Here is an 18,725-nt window from a genome sequence, read left to right as displayed (position 1 = left end):
GCTCATACCCTTCTTGGTGCCATCTGCTTGGAGACATAGAGGATAATAAAAGAGCTCCTATTTATTGAGTGCCTGCTGTGAACTAAGTATTTACATCTCTAATTTCAAATTTTCACATGATCCTAGAAGGATGTTATCGGACCCATTTTTATAGATCTGGAAAGGAACTCTTGGAAAAAGTTAAAAAAGCTCTCCAAAGTAATCGGATGCCATGATTATATTTGGGCCTTTTCTCTCTCCCATCAGTGGGAGATACTTTCGCTTTCCTTGGAGAAATCTGTGAGCACTATGTTTGATTGACTCTTCACTTTCCATAGCAGCCCTCCTTAGAGACCTGACCTCCTACTCTCATCCCAGGCTGCTGTCCTGAATTTCTCACAGTGATTTGGCCCTTGCATTGAATTTTCTGGCTTCTTGTCTGTTAGACTCAACTGATATCTTAAAATATCCGATTAGTACTTGATAGCCTTGGCAGGTTGGAATCATATTTTTTTTAAAGGAAAGTGTATTTTAACACAACTTTCTGAGTTCACTCATTGGGAAAACATATTTTTCCCATGTTAAACGGAAAAAACTGGACAAAGACATGACCACCTGTTAGCTGCTAATGATGTTCACATGGCTTTTTAAAAAAGTAATTCTGGCTTTATCTGCTTACAATCTTGGCGACAAAACTCGTGGGAACATCAAGGGCACAGGAAGCCAAAGGCAGCAAACAGACAATACAGTTTGTGCTTGGACTACTAATAAGGAAGAAGTTACTGTGAATCCGACTCCACATAATTACTTAATCCCCAGACAGTGACTTAAAACTTAATATATGATTTAAGAACCTTAATCTTTGGGCATTCTAATCTAAGGACTAGTTCAGAAGGGCTTCATACGTGGGACTTCTTACTTGAAAAAAAGTTTTTTAAAAATCAAATATAAATATGCTAGTAACTATTTTAAACTCATCGTCTAATTTAATAATGTGTGGATAGGTTACTCACTATGGCTTCCAAGTGAAATTAAGACAAGCATGAGATTAGATGTAACTTGGTGTAGAGAGTAACTAACTATGCCCTAACTTGAAAGAAGTCTTGCAACTGTAGATAATCGAGACGATATCGAAAAAAGAATATTTTTGAAAATTAGGATTAGCATTAAATACTGAGCAGCCCTTTTATTTTACTAGGAAAATCTATCTGAAAGTGTTTGGGCTTTGGTTTAGGTGCACTGATGTGTATAGATTTTATTTTCACTTTTTAGAAAATGTCCACCCAGGTCCAAGTTTGAAACAGATTAGCTTTTATTTGTTCACGTAACTGCAGCATATAGTTAGAAGAACAGGTTGTAAAAGCAGATTGCCTGAGTTTGACATGTGTCTCTTAAATGTCTTCCACACTTTAGATGGCTTGGCTTCCACATTTACAATCTAGGGTTAAAAATGGCAGCAATCTCTTTGGATGGATGGGACCACCCAGTTATTATAAGTGCTTGGAACAGCACCTAGAGAATAGTACCTACAAAGTGCTGTCTTAGGCTAGGGCTGTTTTACCTTAAAAGTCACTGTTCAATCAAGGAGATTTTGACTTGAAAAAATACCTGCCTCATTTGTTATCTTTAAGAAAGACTTTGCTCTTTTAGGAAATAATATTCTTTTCTAATGTGGGATCATTAACTATAGAGAAAGACTGACTCTTCTTTTAATAGAATTTTTTTTTCTAGGAAACATTCTAACACTTTTCATGTAATTACTGTTCAGTGCTGCATTTGTCAGCCTCAGTTTCTCAAACATGCCTTTGTGATCCCCCCCCCCCCACACACACACACACTGCTTCAGGGTTTAAAAGCATGTCAAGTTTTCTTCCACAACTTCAATTAAATCTCAGATTGCAGATCCGCTAATCACTGCATCACAAACTCTTGTGCGTTTACAACAAAATATTTACATAATTAACATTAAGTATTGACTCATAACTGAATCCTAACTCTGTAAGGCTGTGTTAGATATGTTCCCTTATACCTCATCCCAGGTGCAACAAAAGACAGAAACTCAAGAATTAAAGGAAAATACTATTGAATTTAACTCCAAATAATAGCCCTTAAAAAGGCACTGATGAGTCTTCACCAACACCCAATGGACTTTGTGGCCATAGGCAGTTACAACCTTCTTAAACAGCAGCATTAAGCAGATGATTTGCTGAATCTGTCTCTGGTAGCTGGAGAAAACTATGGCAGAGGCCCCTTGACAGTTAGTTCCCTCTTTTCAAAAGGACCTCAATTCAACATCAGCCTCTAGAACGCTGGGTCTTAATCATTCATCTTTGAAAGAGATGTTGCCACACATACACAACCACATCTTTTCTAATGACCCCTATGTGTTATAAACAAACAAATATATTCATTTACCGTACATTTTTATTTACACCTCATGTATTGGTGTTTCTTTAACTTACTGACTTGTCCTTAAGTTTCAAAAACTAGGATATAGCTATATTTCCATTTAGAAAAAAAATGGTTAAAAATAGCTGGGTGGGAGGTTTAGGGAAGATGCTATAATTTTAAAGACAGACTTGGCTGATATGAAATATATCTACATGTCCTTTCCGAAGTCTAGTGCTCGGTTTTCCTGTGTGGATTACATGTGACATGTTTTAATCATCCTCTTTTGTTGAGGAAGAAGCAGGCTGGCTAAAGAAATAAGTTTTGAAGAGCATAATGTAAGTGTTATAAGTTATTGTTATTCCTAATCAATTGCTTTGGAAGCAGAACTCACTGTAACTTCGATAACCCCTTCATTCAGGTCTCATGTTTCCTGTCCACTCTGGAATGTATATTTCTAAATTTCCCTGGTTTTCTGGAAGTGTGGACTGGTGCAAAAGCTGTTGGCTTAGTTGGGCCAACTCTGATGGTCACTCTTGTCTTTTAATGTATGAAAATCAAATGGTCAGCATGCCAGATGCTTGACATTTCCCACTCTCAGAATCAATCACCAATCTGAACTCTGTGGTGATTACTCAGAGATTCAGAGGTTTGCTGTAAGCAGAGACCATGACCTTGGAACAATTATTTTCTCAAAAGATATTACCAACAATGATGTGAGCCGAATGCCCAGACTGCCCTCCAGCGCATGAATCCCTAGGTAAGAAATGGCTACGAATCTTCCAAAGTAGCCTGGCTTTGGCTTAAATCTCATTTTAATACATTTATATTTCATGAGCTCTGCATTTAGACAGAGGTAAAAGGAGCAGTCAAAGAAAACACTTACTGAAGGACTTCCTGTGTTCTGGTTTCTGTTCTTTTCTATCGATGTGGCCATGACTCGGCAGTTCAGAATTTGAGGATCTCTGCAAATTGAACAACTCCAGGGACCCGCAACTTGGATTCTTTGGCTAGAAATAATAGAGAGTACCTTTTACTAGGAAGAAAGAATACGCCAGTTTTGTGTCTTATCTTGATGCTAAATTTAACCGGTCTTTTGAGTAAGTTAATTTTGTGTGTGTGTGTGTGGCTGGGTAATGGCCTGTATTCTAAGCACAGTGTTTATACTGATTCATGCATCCAAATAGTGCTTACTAAATGCTATGAATTATTCAAAGAACTGTACATATATCAACTCAGTTAATCCTCTCAGGAATTCAGCAGGGCCCACACATAGACAACATTACTAGTACTGAGAAAACAGACAAGGAAAAGATCTAGAAAAAGAAAAACCATCTTCCCCAAATTATGCATCGGGAAAATGCGAACAGTGTTTAAAGTTTTTCTGGCCTTATATTGTATACTTAAAGATAATAATCCATGTTTTATTGTCTATATATTGGGGATTCTGTAGATAGTATGGAAAAACAATTTTAATTTGTACAGTTTGATCTTTTAAGAGATATAATGAAAGGGTTTAAATACATTATCCTGTTTTAGAGCATACTAAAAGTTCTCAAGAATATTTTTCCATTATATATTTACATAAGTGAAATAAAAGTAAAATTATTTAAGCCTTAAAAACATGTACTCTGAATGCATACTTTGAGCTATTTTTCTAACGTTCTAGGTATCTAATTTTTTTGTGAGAAGATCATTCTAGCTTAGTTGGAAAATAATAACATTACGTGTGAATGATTTTTCCTTGTGGTATTATAACAGTAACTATGGTCGCAGATACAAAGATACTTAATTTCCAGAATAACATATGTCAGATACTACAATAAACAGAAAATATAGTTTTCAAGCACCTGAGTGCTTTCCACAACCTCCAGAAAAAGGAGACCATGCTCTATTCCAGAATAAGAACAGTGCTCGTTTGAAAGATGAAATGGTGTCTACCTCACAAATCTTGTCGGAAGGAAAGTTCCTCGTGCTTTCTATTAAGCTTAAAATCGCTAGCATCTCTCAGACATAAGATCCATTTACATGTGTGAATGTTATATGCCTGAACAGTAAGATTTAAATGACTACATTTTAATTAATAAATGTTAACAGCCCAAACAGATACATACCAATCTGTCAATTGCATTTTTGATAGCTTGGAACCAATCCAATATGAGGAAGTCAATATCTGACTGTAGAAGGAACTCATTTCCTGACACTGTTGTGATCTGAGAGGAAAAATGGACAGGTAAGAAGACCATGTTAGATATATTTCTTACATTAATAATATCACCTTCAAGGACAAGTTCATCATGTGGACATATTTGTTGTATTCCAGCAATTGTCTTTCTGGGAACTAAGGAGAATGCTGTCATTTTGAACTCCTCTCTATAAACTGTTTTTTTATGCCATATTAAATACATGATTCTTTTAATAATAGAAAAGTTAACTCAGAGCAGGGTTAAAGGTGAGTTACTCTAATTTCAGGAGAATGAAGTCAGGAAGTTGAAGGGTGCAGACAGTACACACATAAGTTAAAAGCCAACAGAAAATGCACCTGAGTGTGTTGGAGTTCGTTCTGTGCGTGCTGTTGGCTCTTTCAAATCTAATAGTATCTCTATATTTGATTTCCTTTTATGGAGGCCCCCAAAACAGATTTTTACCAAAGAGCCTAATGCCTACTTTTGCAAAAGGTCATTCTGGTGAATAACATTTGGCTGGTTCTGCCTTCCTATAGTAAAGCTCTATAGGAAAATCATAAAAGGCCAGTTTCCTCACAAAGGGAGTATATTACAAGAAAGGTCATTTTGCATATTTGAACCTTAGCTAGAAAGTATCAAATCAACATTGCTTCCAGCCTCCCAGTGCTGTTAAGTGGTTGGCAATGCTTAGTACCACTAACCATCCTCATCACAGTGGATCTTTCCCTTCAGAAATGAGAGAGGATATAGCCATATAGAAACACAGCAAACAATGCTCTGGATTTCCTACATAAAGGGCTCCTTTAGGGGAAAATTTGGTTAGGGTAGGTGTGGCCATGCTTTTTGTATGAGGCCATCAATTTGAACTGTGAAGATTTTCCCTTTGTATCATTGACATTTTTTTTTTCAACAAGAGGACCGACATTTCTTAGCAACTGTCACACATCAAGCCAGACTACAGAACTTTATAAAACTGGCGTTTCAAGAAGCTGAATCAGGATCCAGTCAGCCGGGCTTATGTGCTCTAATAGATGAATGGCAAAATGTGCGACAGGTTCGGAAACATCACAAATCACACTTCAGACTGGCTTTATCATTCTGTCAATAATGTGACAGTGCTAACCCCAAATGACTTTTTCTGCAGGTTCGGTAGTTTTTTATGGCAACATTTAACACCAGTATCTTGAATGTTTTTAAAGGTATAAATAGGTTATAATTTCAATTAATGTAGACAAGTATATTTAATTGTTTGAATATTTATTACAGTATATGTTCATGTGTTGGCTATTTGGTCTAAAGATTTTGACACTCTTGGATCAGTATCAATGGCAAATAAATAGCAACACAGTATATATTAATATTTATTAGTATAAATTCAACAGTTATATTGACTCACCTCAACATTGTAACCTAAACTATATATAAGATGAATATGTTTTAAGATGTTACAAAATCTTTAACACAGTGAATGACCTATAGTCTCTAGATTTACTATCAATGCTATATGAACTCACATAGACTAACATTTTGTTCCAGAAATTTCTGATGTTGATCTTGGGATTTAAAAAAAAATCTTTGTTTGCATACAATACATTCATATATATGTATTTATTATTTATTTTCAGAAACCTTTAGAGAGATGCAATAGTACTCAGGACTGCCAAGCACACATTCTTAGGGGACAGGAGTTCTGTGGCCATTCTGGTTCCTTCTTCAGTAAAGAGAGAAGCGGCCACATTTTAAGAAGGGAAAAGCTAACCGAAGAGTATACATGGAGGGACCTATGGCTCCAGCCACATATGTAGCCTTGTTGGACATCAATAGGAGGAGAGGCCCTTGGTCCTGGCCCTTGCCCCAGTGTAGGGGAATGCCAGGGGAGGCAGGAGTGGGTGGGTGGGGGAGCACCCTCATAGAAGCAGGGGGAGGGAGGATGGGATAGGGGGTTTCCATAGGGGAAATTGGGAAAGGGGATAACATTTGAAATGTAAATAAATAAAATATTCAATAAAAAAAAAGAAAGGAAAAGCTAGCGAGTAGTAGAATTAATTACCCATCCTGAAATCTGACCGATCACTGGAGCTACTTAGTCTTTTTTCTCGCATTCTTTTGAACTCAAATGGCATGTAAAGTTTGGAATGGATAAAAATAGCCATTTGCCCATGAAGAAAGCCAGGATAATATTTTTCTAATTACCTAAATGCCATTTCAATGCTCCTTACTTATATAAAATCTCAAATATTTACTTTTTAAAGTATTGACTCAGAAGCTAAAACCTAAAAACACGAGGTCGCTTGTAACTAACACACGAAATCCAGTAGTGTTCTCAACTTTTACCTTAATTCTAAATTTAAATGTTTTGATTATGAATATTTTATACATATTACAAGTTGTTATTATACATAAAGAGAAATGACTTTGCAAAGCACAAAGTACAGCATAATATAATACTTTATACCAGTATAAATAAAACACTATTAAAATTATAAAGGGAACACCATTTGAAAGGAAAAGAAAAAATATAATTAGATTTACTATATTCTGAAGGTTTACAAAAGAGGCAGCATAGTCCATTTCTTGCCCTAGTAAATTCAAACTGTGGTAAACAGTTCAAACTGTGGTAAACAGTTTCCAACACTGCCTTGACTGTTTTGATGCTAGATGCACACTTCAGAATGGGTCTTTTTCTGCTCACATAGCCAAACATAAGCTGCATTTTAAAAGTTTCTTTGTCTAAATATATTACTGCATTAATCATCCATAAACAGTGCTTTATAAATCCACTCAGGGAAGCTCAAATCAGGGGACGTGTGAAAGCAGCTCCTCTGAATTGCCCTAGCAGAGGCGTCCTGCGCATACCTTCCTCTCTGCCTTCCCTGTAATCTTTGGAGTTCCTAGGCAGCAGTGTGGAGAAGACTGCTGCTGCTCTCTACAGTTTAAATGCATCCACTTCTTAATTACAGCCAGTAATTGACTTTGTTCTGCTCTATTCCAGACTCACACAGAAAAGTACTTTTCAAATCCCTGCCCAGTAAAGTGCATTTAATTCAGCCTTTCAAGTTACATTTTTGTATTCGTGCCTCTTTCGAATTTCTGAGAAGTGGATTGTGAATCATATTTGCTTACTGAGCAACTGGATTTTCAACACGGACAGTGGTGGTGGTGGCAGTGGAGGAGGACATCAGTAAACATGGTAACATTTACTAAATCTTCTGATTGAATAACACATGATGCCAGTCTATGCTGATGCACAATAAGGAACAGATGGGGTCTTCTGGTAAACCATGCAATGTGCCCCTTCTTCGTGTGCTATTTGGTAAATGCAAGTTTAAGGCAAAGAAGTCAAAACTTATAGAAAATAAAACAGGTTGTTGAAAAAGCTGCTGGCCTCCATTCTGCATCCCACTTTCATCTTATCCTGCATCTCTACCAGGCACTATGATGTGTGTGTGTGCTCGCGCGCACGCGCCTTGTGGTAATTTCAAGTCAGCAAAGCAGCACTTGGAAAGTTCACTAGCATTGTTGGTAACCAACTTGTTTAAATTTTTGTCTGGAGAAACTGAATCCAACATTTCTTGGATGTGTGTGTGTACAAACAACATTTGTTCATTAAAATAGTAAATGATGAGGGAGAACACAGCAATAGTGTCTGGAAATTTCCACCATTGCCCCTTGAAAGCCTCAAGCAGCTTCAATCGAAGGGTAGACCCATCTCAATTCCACTTTGCAACGGATTTATGTCAAAAAATTATATAAGCAGTCCACTGACCAGTACACAGAGCAGGCACATTCCTGGGGCTTTTCTGAAAGCCATTTGACAACAGTTTCCCATGAGCTTGGCACATCGGTCTGTGTCTTTGCAATCCCTCCAAAGACAGAGGCTGTTTTTTATAACCTTCATATTCCACAGATAGGAGTTGTGGTGGAACAATTTTTTTTAAAAAAGAGAATTGAATATTGTAAACTGACAATGTCCTCAGAAGTAACGGTCTATATTTTTAAGGGGTTGTATTTGTACCTTTAGCTGACGTTGATTCTGATGTTTTCAAGTATCACTTCCAGCAATAAGGGAGTATTAGGCTTTAATTTGGATGAAAACATACTATATATAATGACATTTATAGTAATAAAAATATTCTGTGGTTTTATTTATTAGCATGGAAATGAACTCTTTTTAAATCATCACTCTTTATGCTTATCAGATATACATTTATTGTGCAGAGTGGGGAAAATTAAAAATAACAAAGAATAAAATCGAGATTGCTCAGGGCTACAGAGATTAACCATTGTACACATTTGAATTTAATAGTAGCTAAATAAATATGATAATTACCAATGGGTGCATCGATGTACAAGAAAACTATATTTAATAATTTGTTCATTATGAATATTACTGACTTTTTTCCAGTTGAACACGCAAACATGCATAGGGCAGTCAGTGGAAATCAAAGAGCATCACTTTGCTCCTGAGTCTTTTTCTGAAACATCATCTTTTCAGTTGCAGAATAAATGCTATTGATAATTCCACGTCTATGGTATGTTCATAGTTGATTATACATCTAGTTATAAACAAGGACTGAAGAATTTTCAATGAAGGACAGGGGGAAAGCACCCTTAACTGGTAATCTGTTTGGCTATGTGGATGTAATATATATGTATGTAATGTATATATAGATATAAATATAGATAGATATAGATATAGATATATAACCATAGAAAATGACTTACTCTAGGTTCCAGTGTAAGTAGCACAGACCGTGCTCATGACAAGGAGGGAGTGATTACAGAGGTTACACTTACATCTTGGAATTCTGTATAACTGTTGGCCTTGATTGGTTATTTTAAAAGGTTGATTGTGTCTGAAGGTCAGGGTATTAAGGGTATTGACACTACACGTGTCATGAAAAGTGTATCCAGTTTTACCGATCTCAAAGAACTTAGTAAACATCTCCAGTGCAGTTTCTCTACACTGTAAAGTAATTTTGTAAATGAGGAAAATGTTGATGCCATTCTATCACATTGGCATCACTTCAAGTGATAGAATTAAGAGATTACAAAGACCTTGATTTCTAGCGCAACAGTTGAAAGCACACAGTTCTATCCAATGGAGAACTACATGTGTCTACAGAAAAGGCTCATGATGATTTCACTTCAGTTACAGAAGTTAGGAGAATGATCCGAGACAAACAAGTTCACTTGCTCACTGATATGTTGAAGAATGAGTGTTAAAAACATTAACAACATCCATATCCTGATATTTATCTCTTTTTTTTCTCTTCTTTCTGTAAATAACTACTCCTTTGCTATGAAAAAAAAAAGTGTTTAAGGCCAATCTGAGGCATTCAGAAATTTCAAATGATAGAAACAACTAAAAAGACCCTGCAATTGCATGGATGTCATTCACATTTTGCTTAGAATTAGCATTTGACAAAGAACCAAGAAAATATTCCATCTTAAGTATGCTGAAATTATGCATAGGAAATGTATAATAAAATATGCCAAATGACCAAGGAGCCTCAAGGCATATTAAATGATATGGCTATAGCATTTCTAGAAACAAGTAAGAGGAAGGAAATGCGATTACTATTACATTTGGAGATACTTTGGGCTTCATGGTATCATTTCACTTGAATCAAATTAAGTAGAAATAAAAAGTTATGTCAAAATATACTACATTTATTTGAAGTGAACATGAATTATTTTGTGATATTAAATTTGGCCATATCTTTATTTAATCCTCAGTGAATAAAATAGATGTATATTTTGACTATGTCATAATGAGATAGCAAGACCTAAAATTGAAGCAATAAAAGCTTATAAGGAAAAACAATTCAGATTAACATTGTTTTAATCTTGCATCATACTCATTGCTGTTGATGATCAAATGCAGGTCATTGTGGTTATACTTCTAGATCACTTCCTGGGTCTCTAGGGCATTTATAACCACTGAAAAGATTCTCTAATCAAGTCTATCCATCTCAAATTCAGTCTCCTTGAGTAACTCCTAACAGGTTTTTTTTTTTAAACTTTTCAGAGCAAAGCTAACTTTAAGGATGAAACATCACCCAGAAGTGAATGATCTTTAATGTGTCTTTCCAGAATGTTCCTTGTTAAAGCATTTAGTGATTTTTGTGAGAACATATCTATCTTGTGCTCCCAGTGTTGCTAGATGTTAAGTAAATATATGCTGATTACAAAAAAATGTTGCTTTGGTAACTCTCTTATTAAAATGCATTTGTAACCCCCATCTGTCATGAAAGGTTAAAAACCTTTGTTTGCTTTGGAGAGCAGTCTTAGTCAGGGTTACCCTAGCAAACAATGACAGCAGTCTTCAGAAGTTGTGTGAGGAACAAGCCACTAGGGACTCACTTTTGTTTTAATTGGCACACACGAACACTTTTCTGGTCTGTCAAGAAGATCAAGCTCATATGCATGGAGGGTGTTATATTCTCACTTTGGGGAGCAGTAAAGCTCCCTTTATTTAAGTAATTTAAATGATAGACTGCAAAAACTTTGCAAGTCAGAAAAATGTTTTATACTTTCTTAGGGAATATTTGTTTTAAGGGACAGAAAATGTTCTACATATCTAAAAGATGTTGAAACCCATGCTATAATTGCCCTGTTCCTTCTGACACCATGAACTGTTCCTACCTTTGCACCCTCTAACTAAGCCTGGCTACCAATGCATCCTGAATTTCCACTGCTCCCACTCTGTCAACAAATGTGTAGTCATTAGTTTCCAGATGTTTATTGAATATGTTTTCAATGCATTGGGGTGATTGATTTGCATACACATTTATTGGAAACCTCAGCGGTGTCATCACAGCAACATAACCTGCCCATGTAAGCAATTTCTTATTTAATGAAAAGTAAACAAATGTTGATCTACACACTCGACAGATCTCAGGAGCATTCTGAAATACAAGGTTTAAGGGCAGCCTTTCAAGAAACAATGCTTTTTAATTGAAATTGAGCTGTACTTTTGACACTTAAATAATTTGGTCCATGAATCCTTCCATCTGAGGTTTGTTCTGCATAATGAAGTTGGCCCTGTAGTGCACACTCATACCCATGTCCCTTGTCAAGTGTTTATTAGCAATATTTTTAAACTCCATAGACATGTCTCTCTCTCTCTCTCTCTCTCTCTCTCTCTCTCTCTCTCTCTCTCTTACACACACACAAGCAAACAAAAATCACCTTCATTATTTATCTGTATTGGAGTGTTCTAAGTATTGAGAAATAGTCCCTGTAACAGTCATAAAAGAACACTGCCCAAGTGATTAGAGGCCAATTCAGCAGTTCCCACAGTTGTTCCCCTGAGCTGCAGTCACCTATGATGCTCATATGAACAAGTGATGGAACAAAGCTGATGGGGTATCATGTTATCTGCATAGTTCATTGGTTCTTGATGCTTGGGAAGAGTATGCATCTCAACATAAATGAACCATTCCAGGATGTGTATCCCCAGTCCCACTAGCCTGCTGCTCCTGGCACAAGTCTACTTACACCATGTACTACATTAACGCTTTCCCATTAACTCATCCAGTCACTTGACATTTGGGTACCTGCTGTCTCCATCATTGTCAAAGTGAAATGACTTACTATTTGTTTTTATTCAATTAAGTCTCAATTTGAAGATTTATTTTTAAAATTAAAAAACCCAGTGAAGTGGAAACTTCCTGGAATGTATGAGGGTGACCCTAGTGACGACTCCAATTGGAGTGTCCTCCATTGGAGGACATGGAGTCTGAAATGACCAATTTTTTGTAGCCATGCAAGGCTTCCAATGGTGGGACTGGGTTGCATTTGATTGAGTTTTTGGCAGAGGGTAATCTCTAAATGACCTAATGCTAGGACTGATGCTAGGACAAAAGATCATTCTCTAAAAACTGACAGTGAGGCTCCATTGCCAAAGAAAACATCCATATAGCAAATGGAACTTAGAGAAATTAAGATGATACCTGCCTGAATGGAGCCTTCACCACAATGTCCTAGTTTTTTTGGTGTGAGTAGGTCCTCTACAGGCTATAGTAAAAGAAACTTGGACACAAACCCAGCCACAAAATCCTTAACTGATAGTCTGTCCTGCCTGCAAGACATGCTGGGACAATGTTGGTGCAATACTTGTAAGAATGGGCAAGCAAAGTTTGGTTTAGTTGACACCCATGCTAAAAGAGGGAACTCATGCTATACCCTGCCTAGATGGCTGGGAGCTGGACACTGGATAGCCCAGAAATCTGGGTTAGGTAGAAACAAACACAACTGGAGAAAAAAAGAAAAAGAAATGATTGCTGTATTAGTCAGGGTTTTACTTACTGGCTTGCTTCCCCTGTATTGCTCAGCTTGCTTTCTTATAGAACCCAAGACTACCAGCCCAGAGATGGTCCCACCCACAAGGGTCCTTTCCCCCTTGATCACTAATTGAGAAAATGCCTTACAGCTGGATCTCATGGAGGCATTTCCCCAACTGAAGCTCCTTTCTCTGTGATAACTCCAGCCTGTGTGAAGTTGACAAACAAAACCAGCCAGTACAATTGACCTCTTGTCAACTTGACACACAAACACATCACTAGTAAGCCTCAACTCTTACATTCTTATTCATCTCCAAGATCTACATAACTTTAAAAGCCCTACAGCCTTTGCAAATTCTTAAAATTTCAATCTCTTTAAATTATCCAATCTCTTTTAAAATCCAAAGTCTTTTTACAATTAAAAGTCTCTCAGCCGGGCATGGTGTGGTGGCATGCACCTTTAATCCCAGCACTTGGGAGGCAGAGGCAGGCAGATTTCTGAGTTTGAGGCCAGCCTGGTCTACAAAGTGAGTTCCAGGACAGCCAGAGCTATACAGAGAAACCTTGTCTCAAAAACAAAAACAAACAAACAAATAAAAGTCTCTTAATTGTGGGCTCCACTAAAAATACTTCCTTCAAGAGCAAAAAACATCAGGGCACAGTCACCATCAAAAGCAAAATCAAACTCCAACCATTCAATGACTGGGATCCAACTCACAATCTCTGGGCTCCTCCAAGGGCGTGGGTCACTTCTCTAGCCCTGCCCTTTGTAGCACACACCTTGTCTTCTAAACTCCAGATGCCTGTACTCCACTACTGCTGCTGTTCTTGCTGGTCATCTAATGGTACTGGCATCTCCAAAACGCTGCTGTCTTCCATTGTAACTTGGCTTCAACAATAGCCTCTCATAGGCTCTCTTCATGGTGCCAAACCTCAACTCCTTTGCATGACCCCTTCAGTCCCCGGCTATCAATTGCAACAAGGTTGCACCTTCATCAATGGCCTTCCATGGACTCTCACACTGCCAAGCCTCAGCTGCTCTTTGTGACCCCTTCATGCCTTCAAAACCAGTAACACCTGGGTAACTCTTACACATTACTAAGTCCAGCCACAGCACAAGGTACAAACTTGGCTTTCTCTGGAACACAGCCTCCGTGATCTCAGAAAACAATTCCCAGAAGATGTTACCTCTAATTTCTTAGCTCCAGCTAACCAGCATCAATAGTGCCAGTAATGCAAAGGTTTGGCTTTAGTAGTTCTGGTAACTTGTTAATCACAGCTGATTCTTGAGCCCCAGCTAACCAGAACCACAAAAATCTTCACAATCAAAATAGCAAGTGCACATACCCACACACGCAGCCAGACATTATTGGAGTCTAAATTGGAGGTCTCCATTGGATCCCTCTTTTCAGATATCTGGAACCCAAGGGAAGAGAGGGAGGAAAGATTGTAGAACATAGTAGACACTAGGAGAACATGGTCTATTGAGTTAACTAACCATGGCTCACAGAGACCAAGGCAGTAAGCACGGGGCCTGCATATATGCACATTGTCCTTTGCATAAATGTAATGGCTTTTAGGGTTTTTTTGTTTGTTTGTTTGTTTTTGTGCTTTTTGTTTTGTTTGCTTTTTTTTTGCTGTGTATATGGGGTGGGGGATTCCTAACAATGAGATGAGGTGTTACTCTCTTGCCTACTCTTAGGACTCTTTTCCTCCTCTTGAGTTGTCTTGTTAACCTCAATATGATGGCTTTTGCCTTGCCTTCTTGTTCTTGTTTTGTTTTCTTTTGCTGGCATTCTTAGAGGTCTTCTGCTTTCTGAAGAAGAAGCAGAGGAAGTGGATCTGGGAGAGATGGGGGCAGGACACAGAGGAGTGGAGGAAAGGTAACACTTTGCCTCTGATTTCTGATCATTTTGAGAGTAGAATATATTTTTTAATAAAAACCATTCAATCAATAAATCTATAAAAATATCTTAAAAGAATAAAAGCTCATTCCCCATGGGATATGTTAAATGTATACTTATCTTTGTAGACATTTTCAATCCATTCATAAGGATCATATGCCTATCTTACTATAAATAGCATTTACACACTTGTGAAAATTTGTGCTAATGTAGCTGTTTAAAGGACTGTTCTCCCCAAGTGAGCTGAGTTACCCCACCTTTCCCTTGCTCAATGACCTCAGTCATATCCATCCCAGTCCACACTGGGCAACCCCAGCAAAGTGATCTGAGCAATTTGAAGCTCTAACTCTACTGTGTGCTTGTCATTCAGAAGCTTGTCCCAGGTGCGACTGTACAATAAAAGTCCTATCATTGGGGGTGCCGTACGCTGTGTGTTCTGGCTCCTTCTGCTCCACAATTTCCTTCTCCCCAGTTTCTCTTTGCACTTCTAGAACTCAGACAGACAGAAATCATCATGTTCCCTAGCTGTCCTATACTAATATTCATCTCTTTTCTTAGACAAGATAGTTCTTGCTGCCAGAACCCCTCTGACTTTCTCTAGCATCTCATCCAAATCAATTTAGATCTTTCTTTTTCAATAAAAGCCTTTCTAAAATAGACACCCCTACAGACCTCCACATGATCTGTTTCCCATTTATCACAACCCAGTTCAAAACAATCTATGTTCCAGTTCCCTATGGATCTTTCCATTCACCTCTTATGCTCTCATCTTTGGTTCATTGCCAAAGTCTTTAAGTGTGGTTGAACAACTCACACATATAGAAGTCATTTTATTGTTTGCTATGGCAAGATACATTTAATTCATCTTTTATTACAAGAAAATCCTGAGAGGTGCAAACAAAGTTTCATGAATTCATATATAATAGGTAAGCTAACTTTAATATCTTTTGCTAACACTTCAGTGGAGTAGGGTAGAAAACCATTCAGAGCGTTCTGAGTGGTAGTCAGTGGAAGGTGTTTTCCCACCAACCAACTCATTCTAGTCTTCTGAAAATAGGACTATAAACCTGAAGGAGGCAAGAGCACCAAGAGTTGTTTGAATTTCAGTGCTCGCCATCCCATTCTATAGCCACTCTTTTGTTGGGTAGGAATTATCTATGCTGTTTCATCCAGCCATCCTACGCTGTGTATGTAAATTTGTACCTATGAGTTGTATAAGAAAATGGGCATTATTTCAAGATTTTACTGTTAATTCTGAAGTTCACAGGTCAGTTCCTCAGAGGACCACAGTGATGTAGAATGTTCTTTGCTGGTTCCTCATGCTACAGCCATTGGTACACTGAGGCACTGGCACCATTACTAAACAAGGAAATTCTACTGGGAGATGGTAGTATTTATGCTACTAATACTTCTACATGGATCCATTAACTAGTTTTCAGATATGGTGACTTAAGCAACTGTAAGCATTATCACTCATACAGGTCTCTTGCTAGTAAGTGCTGAGGTTGTGCAATAGGAATAAAAGATGCTCCCATATGTAAGTATTTCTGTGCCATTGTAACATACTTGGCATTGATTTTGAGTGTTTATAAAACATTCAAGAGTTGTTCCGTGTCTACTTACATTAATGAGAACACCTGTTAGCTTTAGTGCCGTACAGACTTATTTGCATCAGCTTCAGGTTTTCTGCTACTGTACATCACTTTTTGAAACAATTAGATGCTTATAGAGAAATACAGCTCAGGGAAAAACAGCAGCTTGAATGCCTTCCGGCTCGAGACAATTCAACTCCAGGTTTCGGCGAATCCCAAAAATCTGCTGAATTATAATACTGCCACTTAGAAATGAATGTAGGTGTACTTGATAGTTTCTATGCTGAGAAAGCAGAAGATACATACAAAAACCTGTGCTTTAATCTTCAAGTAAAATCACAGCCAACTACAACAGTTTCAAGACAAAGATGGCGACAAGGAAGGGACTACCAAAAGAAACATTCTTCTGGTCCTAGGGGCCTCCTACAAAAACACTGGTTTGTGCCAGTCTTCCAAAGTGTGCACAGTAGAAAGCGTGTACAGATGCTGGGGCTGCTTACATCATCTCCAGCCCTTTGCTATGGAGGCTTTCTCTGTGATAATAGAGCTCAAGGGAACAAAGATGCTTGGACTTCCAGGCTCCTGGTCATCATGGCCCAAATGTACCAACAGAGGTAATGTGCATCATTCATTTCCTAGAATAGATAATCACAATATCTGTAGGTCCCCCCTCAATGACACGTCTGTCTGTTGCTTCACACAGGATGTTAAAGAGTCTGTGAATTTAAATATTTTCAGTTATTGAAGAGAGCACTCATACGGTTCATTCATTCGCAGCCTCTATTATCATCATTATATTTGAGAGGTGCAATGTTTACATCAAAATGACTCACTTGGTGATATATTCTAAAGATAAATGTGAGTTTATGATCTACAGAAGTGTGATTTATAACTATTTTCTCAGACACAAACAGAATACCTCACTGCTGTCTAGTAAACACAGATTAGCCAAGGTACATGGGAATGATTCCCCATGACGAATGGCACTTTTTTCTTGGGAATGAGGGAAGGCAGAGTGTGCATATCACAAGAAATAACAGTTTATTTCCTCCTCTGCAGTCTGGCTGTGTGCTTTGGGCAGATGAAGCAAGATTAAATAAAGAACTGGGGATCAACTGGTGACATTTATGTCTGGAATCCCAGCTACATAATTCCGGAAGGCAAGGTAAAACTTTGCTTCTGATTTCTGATCATTTTGATATTATACTGAATCAAGAGTCAATGATGCTGTTTTTAGAATTCTTTATTAACTAGCAGCATCATTCATTAAGGGTGACAGATTAACTATTTGTTTAATCAGTATGCTCATGAATAAAGAGAGATTTCTCCTTTTCCATCAATTATAAGTTTAAATAAATTAAATAAATTTATTTTTATAGTGAAAGTGCACAAATGATGTGATTTGGCCTATGGGAGATTACCTTTTTTTTTTTTTTTAAGTAATTAGCACTAAATCAAACATGAAGTCATGTGCGGTGGCATAGCACAATCCTAGCTCCTGGAAGAAAGAAAGAGTCAAGAGGATTTTTGCAAATTCTAGGCTAGCTGGGGACACAGAATAAAAAATTTTCTCAAAACACATGAATACATTTCTAAAATTATTGTTTGGTGGTAGAACTATATAATAGATATAGTATTACATTATATCCCACTCTATTATATATATCATCTATATTCATATATATACATTCATATATATGTTGATACAGAGAAAAATAACACATAGAAAAAGTTACCTGTGCCTGTATTAGAGAGCAGAATGTATCAACTGAGCAAGAAGCAAGCTGATAATGGGATATCTAGCATGACCTATCACTCCATGCTATGACGAATGTGACTACCAGAAACCTATACACATTTTATTTCATGATTCAAAGTGGCGCATGTGTTGGAAATAATAGTGTGTACAAACAACAATGTTAGGAAAGTAATCCTGACTGTACCATTTGAAGGGTACATATATACTTCACTATCCAAACTGTTATCTTGAAGCCAACTGCTAACACTTTAAAATTCCTCTGAACAGTTTACCTAATAAAAAAAAGTATAAGCCAGATCTATTTTCGCCTATGTTGGAACAGATACTTCACTTGTCCCTCATCACACGGGGAGTCACTGATCTTGAGATGTCAACTAGCCATCTGCTACGGGCCCAGCTTTAGAAACTGAGGCACACTGGAAAAACTGGGCAGAAACCTTTGCTTTCAGGAAGCGTATCTAGGGAGGCACCAGAAACCAGTGATGCATAGTTAAGAAAGAAATGCAAGGGTTCTTATGGACAACATCAGCCTCTCTGTGAGTGTACTGGAGTGCCCAGAGAAATACTTCAGAAGGGAATCGTAAAAGTTCAGAGGAGACAAAATAGAAGAAAAGAGGGGGATGGTATAG

The 18,725-nt window shown here is 37.5% G+C and overlaps 1 protein-coding gene across 3 annotated transcripts in view; it reads right to left on the bottom strand.

The window, feature by feature from the left end:
• Positions 1-18,725, bottom strand: part of Arhgap15 (Rho GTPase activating protein 15) — a 627,570-nt gene that overhangs the window by 312,129 nt on the left and 296,716 nt on the right. For all 3 annotated transcript variants that reach the window (XM_021155710.1, XM_021155709.1, XM_029472910.1), the window contains 2 exons: positions 4,482-4,580; positions 3,254-3,377 (listed from right to left, as the gene is read on the bottom strand). In XM_021155710.1, coding sequence (XP_021011369.1) covers positions 3,254-3,377; positions 4,482-4,580 — 223 coding nt within the window. The remainder of the gene's footprint in view (positions 1-3,253; positions 3,378-4,481; positions 4,581-18,725) is intronic.

Source organism: Mus caroli, chromosome 2, assembly GCF_900094665.2.
Source record: "Mus caroli chromosome 2, CAROLI_EIJ_v1.1, whole genome shotgun sequence".
Lineage (NCBI taxonomy): Eukaryota > Metazoa > Chordata > Mammalia > Rodentia > Muridae > Mus > Mus caroli.
This window is presented reverse-complemented; position numbering and strand designations above follow the sequence as displayed.